Raw genomic sequence first — 4,909 nt, 5'->3', positions numbered from 1 at the left:
AATTTCTAGCAAATTGTGGGCGCCAATGAAATTCTATCTCAAAAATTATTATGTTGTGTTATGATCAAATCTACTCAAAATAATATTTTAATTAATATTAATTTTATAATTATATTTTATTTAGTTACAAATATTAGCATAACACGAAGATAAAACAAAACAATAGTCTCATATTCTTAGGATATCAATATTCAAAAGGGAAGATTATATATTGATAAAAATATTAAATAATGAACTCGAAAATTATTTTTGGTTATGTTGTTTTATGATCAAATCTATTCAAAATAATAGTTTTATTAATTTTAATTTTATAATTATATTATATTTAGTTATATATATTAGTATAACACGAAGACAAAACAAAATGATAACCTCATATTCTTACAATATTACTATTCAAAAGTGAAGATTATATATCAATAAAAGCATTAAATAATGAACTCGATATAAAGATCATGTTGACGAGGTTAGCCCCGACATCCTCAAGGTAAACACAAATCATCGAGTCTTAGACGGAGTGTTTTTTGTCTTCTTCCTCATCCATGAATCTCTTCCAGAACCAATGTTGCTTCCAAACCTTCTCGGTCATTTCATCGATCGGCACGTTCTTGGTCTCGGGCAATAAGAAGATGACGAACAGACCCATCACCACAATCCATGCACCAAAGAAGAAGAAGATCCCGGCACGTAGATGACACATCATAGATAGGAAAGCTTGGGCAATGACAAAAGTGAAAAGCATGTTTGAGCTGACGGCAAAGGCATAGCCGGCGGTCCTCGTCGCCAGGGGGAAAGTTTCACTAGGAATCAACCAGCCAAGTGGACCCCAAGACCAAGCAAAGCTCGAAACGAATAGGCACACGAGCACCACCACCCAAACTGCCACTCCGTGTCCCAGCTCATTGGTTGCTTTCAAATTCACAAGCAAAATGCCTCCAATAGCCACCTGCATGCAAATCACCCCCCACTAGAGTTAGAATCTCATATTTCAAACGATTCCTCGTAATCTATAATTACATGTTTAATATGCCCATGGCTTGTGTCCCTAACCTGTGTGATCAACATCTGGCCACAAGCTTCAAGAAGCAGGAATCTCCTCCCGACTTTGTCCACTAAGACCACTGATACGACGGTAGACAGAACATTGACGATCCCCGTGATGACCGCAGAAAGAAGTGAAGCATCATTCTTAAATCCGATGGTCTGAAAGAGGACTGGTGCATAGAACATGATGGCGTTGATCCCAGTGAACTGCTGGAAGACTTGCATCACGATGGCAATAACCAATTGCGGTCGGCTACTTCTCTTCATGAGATTCTTGAAAGGTTGCTTCACCTGTCGTGCCATCTCGCAGGCGTGTAGTATTTCCTCGTACTCTGCATCGACATTGTCGGTCCCCCGGATCTTCTTCAACATGGCCAAGCCTTCCATAAGCATCTCACGCTCGATGAGGCTCGTCGGGGTCTCCGCAATCACCATGGAGCCCAAGCAAAGCATCATCGCCGGCACTCCAGCCAAGCCAAGCGCAAGTCTCCACCCCCAGGGGTGGATATTGGACACCAAGTAGTTTACAATGTTCGCCACAAAGATCCCGATGGTCACGTCAAGTTGGAAGAGGATGTTTAAGGCTCCACGGACGTGAACTGGTGCGATCTCCGACAAGAATAGAGGAACTGCCTACAGGATGAATAATAGTGGCAAACATATGACACGGAAAGTGAGTTTAACAAAAGATACATCTTCCAGGAGAAATTGGAAGTTAATAGGGAAATTGAGACGGAAACTGAAGAGAAGAGAAACTCTAGAATGAAAAATTGTATGAAAAAGAAAGTAGAGCAAACCTGATTGGCAAATCCAACACCAACTCCGAGGAGAATCCTTCCGATGATCAGCATGGCAATGTTCACAGCAGCTGCGTTCAGGATGACACCAACCAAGAAGAATATTGATGCTGCTTGCATAGTGAGCTTCCGGCCATGTTTCGTGCAAATCTTCGAAGCTACGAAGCTGGCTACCAAGGCAGCAAGGTACAATGATGAAGTGAAAAGCTGAAGGTTTTGGTTATCAAACTTGCAATAGTTGTCTTCCTTGGCTTTGTGCTTCCTCTCAAAGACCGCAGGGAAGAACTCCTCCAAGAAGTCATCCATAGATGTCACTCCCCCTGCAGATTGACCGTACAGATACGATTGATTAGCTCCATGATCAGAAATAGATTGGAGCTGAATGAGGAAGGCTTTAGGCAAAAGCAACATATATGAGGCAGTTGATGTCAAAGAGAAAGAACCATCACACAACCAAGTGGAAAATCCAAGCAAGATCTGCAAGCAACCATCTCTTATCTTGTATATAGAGCATCTCTCTCACCGTATTATCAATACCATCAAATGGGCTAATGTCAACTAAAGAAAATAAACAATCATCTTCCTGTTGTACCTCAATAACAAGTTGTTCCTTTTGTTTTTTTCTTTTATAATAAGTAGGTCTAATTATCTGATTTAACCTATGACGACAACGTAAGACAAACCTGGCCATACTTTCGATGCTAGATAATAAAACAAATAAATCTAGGGAAGGATTTCGACAAAAGCAACATATGAGGCAGTTGATGACAAAGAGAAACAACCATCACACAACCAAGTGGAAAATCCATGCATGGAATCCCAAGCATAGTTATTACAAGATCTGCAAGCAACCATCACCTATCTTGTATGATAGACCATCTATCTCTCTGCAATGCAATGGAGGTGGAGATCGGATTATTAATACCATCCAATGGGCTTATGTCAAGTAAAGAAAATAAACAATCATCTTCCTGTTGTAGTTAAAACCTCAATAACAAGTTGTTCCCTTTCGTTTTGTAAAAAGTGCGTCTAATTATCTTATTTAACCTATGACGACAAACCAAGACAAACCTGGCCATACTTCCGATGCTAGATAATATAACAAATAAATCTACTACTGAATTAATACAAAATGGAATTTACCTGATATCCCAATGTCATAACCAAACATGAGGCCTCCCGTGGCTGCAATTATTCCACATATTACAACATATATTGTGATCCTTCCCTCAAATTTCTTTGCACCACCAGGCCCCGCATTTGACATCACCATTGCCGGCATCTTGTCCTTCCTCTCTCGGCTGCAATATTGCACCTGGTTTACACAAAAGACCAAGTGCAAGATTGTCCGAAGAGGTGAAGAAAAAAGGAAAACAGAAGATGGGGATGCCAACTTGAAAAGAGACAAGAAAAAGGGTGTATATATAGAGGTCTTCGAGGGACGATAATTAAGCAGAAATTTGATTTTAACCAAAGAAATGCCAATAATAGTGAAAATGCTTGCAGAAGGCCAACACAGCTTTGTCAAGAATAGGGCCTTATCTAACATTAAGTTAAAAACTAAAGCTAAATGGAAGGATTAAAAACTTTGGAATTTGTTGAAGTGGAGTAGGCCAATAAATTGAAAGGCATGCTGCCTATCCATATGGTCATCTTACTTGGATTGCACAATCAAAATGTTATCTTCCTCCTTAAATCAAACTTGGACACTATCCCTCTTTAACATAGACTTCTTGCACTGTTAGAGAAGATGGATAACACTTTCTGATGTCAAACCCATAAACCAATATTGTAGATATCTGACAGCACAGATCATGATCAATTAGTGTAACTATCTATCGCATTGAAACAACACCTTGCTCAGAAAGGGTTGCAAAAACAGGATGGGCTAACTCTGAGATCCCATATGATATAAGCCCTAATATTGTAATGTAGCTGCCTTGGATCTGCAAGCATAAATGATACTAGTCATATAAGCATGGCAAGCAGGTAAAACAAATACTAATAATAAAAAGAAATATAATGATTTCTTATATCGAGATGCTCACAACAAGGCAGCATAATGGTAAAAACCAATCATATAGTAGAAAATTCAAGGGTTCCATGTTCCTATACATTTTTGAATCACTAGATACCAATTGAGATATAGATATCAGAAAAATATTAAATTCAATAACCTTATTTGTCAAAAAAAAGGAAAAAGGATAAGGATTAAGATGGATGGATTTTAGCTGGAGGAATATGGGAACATTACATGAATTGTGGACGGCATGAAAAAAAATGTTTAAATAACTAATTCAAATTGATCGATCATATTTATTTTATAGATAAATTTTAAAATATATTAATACAAGAAGCATAAGAAAAAAATGTGTTTACATGTAAAAACTATTAACAACTTCAAATATTCAATTTTTTTTTTGGTAAGTCATATATTCAAATTCGTTTAGAAATAAAAAGACATTTAGAGATTAGCCCATATCTATACCAGTAGTATCAGGATGACATTGGATAAGCAGGCAAGAGTAAGGATATACGATGGGCACATTTCCATCTCTATCCACCGCTTGCTACGTATTTGGATGGACAATATCAAACCACTTACAGCTACAATAATAGCAACGATAAAACTTAGCAAAACTAAATATGTATATGATAAGCAATATGTACAATTTAATTTGTAGAATGTTTTTTTAAGATATTAAACCATACTCTTGCTGTAGCTTGCATATCCCATCAGGCCTGGGTTGTCTTTTGTCAGATCCAAAATTATCTCCAATCAGGAGGACCATTGCTGACTCATCAGTATGGTTGACCATCTGTTGAATGGTTCCAAATTGCAGAGGTCGAGCTACCACTGGTTCAAAATACTTATTCATTCAGGGAAGGACTCCATCTCGCTACAATGGAAGGAAAGACCAAATTTAAATCAAGATGGATGAATGTTACACCGATTATCAATATTCTTTTCAAGGCAAGTTGATCCTCCATGGAAATTGTTAATCCTTGCCAGAGATGTTGGTTCTTGTCGTAACCTGTTACTTGAGTAAACATCTTTATTGTAACCT

The 4,909-nt window shown here is 37.9% G+C and overlaps 1 protein-coding gene across 1 annotated transcript; it reads right to left on the bottom strand.

Moving 5' to 3' along the window:
- Positions 1-357: 357 nt before the first annotated feature.
- On the bottom strand, positions 358-2,270 carry LOC135652255 (sugar transport protein MST4-like). Its single transcript, XM_065173078.1, has 3 exons — positions 1,842-2,270; positions 1,051-1,677; positions 358-946 (listed from the first exon to the last, which is right to left on the bottom strand). The coding sequence occupies exons 1-3, from the start codon at positions 2,250-2,252 to the stop codon at positions 509-511; spliced, it is 1,476 nt and encodes a 491-aa protein (XP_065029150.1). The 5' UTR covers positions 2,253-2,270; the 3' UTR covers positions 358-508.
- Between the last annotated feature and the right edge of the window lie 2,639 nt (positions 2,271-4,909).

Source organism: Musa acuminata, chromosome BXJ3-11, assembly GCF_036884655.1.
Source record: "Musa acuminata AAA Group cultivar baxijiao chromosome BXJ3-11, Cavendish_Baxijiao_AAA, whole genome shotgun sequence".
In the NCBI taxonomy this organism is placed as follows: domain Eukaryota; kingdom Viridiplantae; phylum Streptophyta; class Magnoliopsida; order Zingiberales; family Musaceae; genus Musa; species Musa acuminata.
The sequence above is the reverse complement of the archived record's forward strand: the minus strand, read 5'-3'. Positions and strand labels throughout refer to the sequence as shown.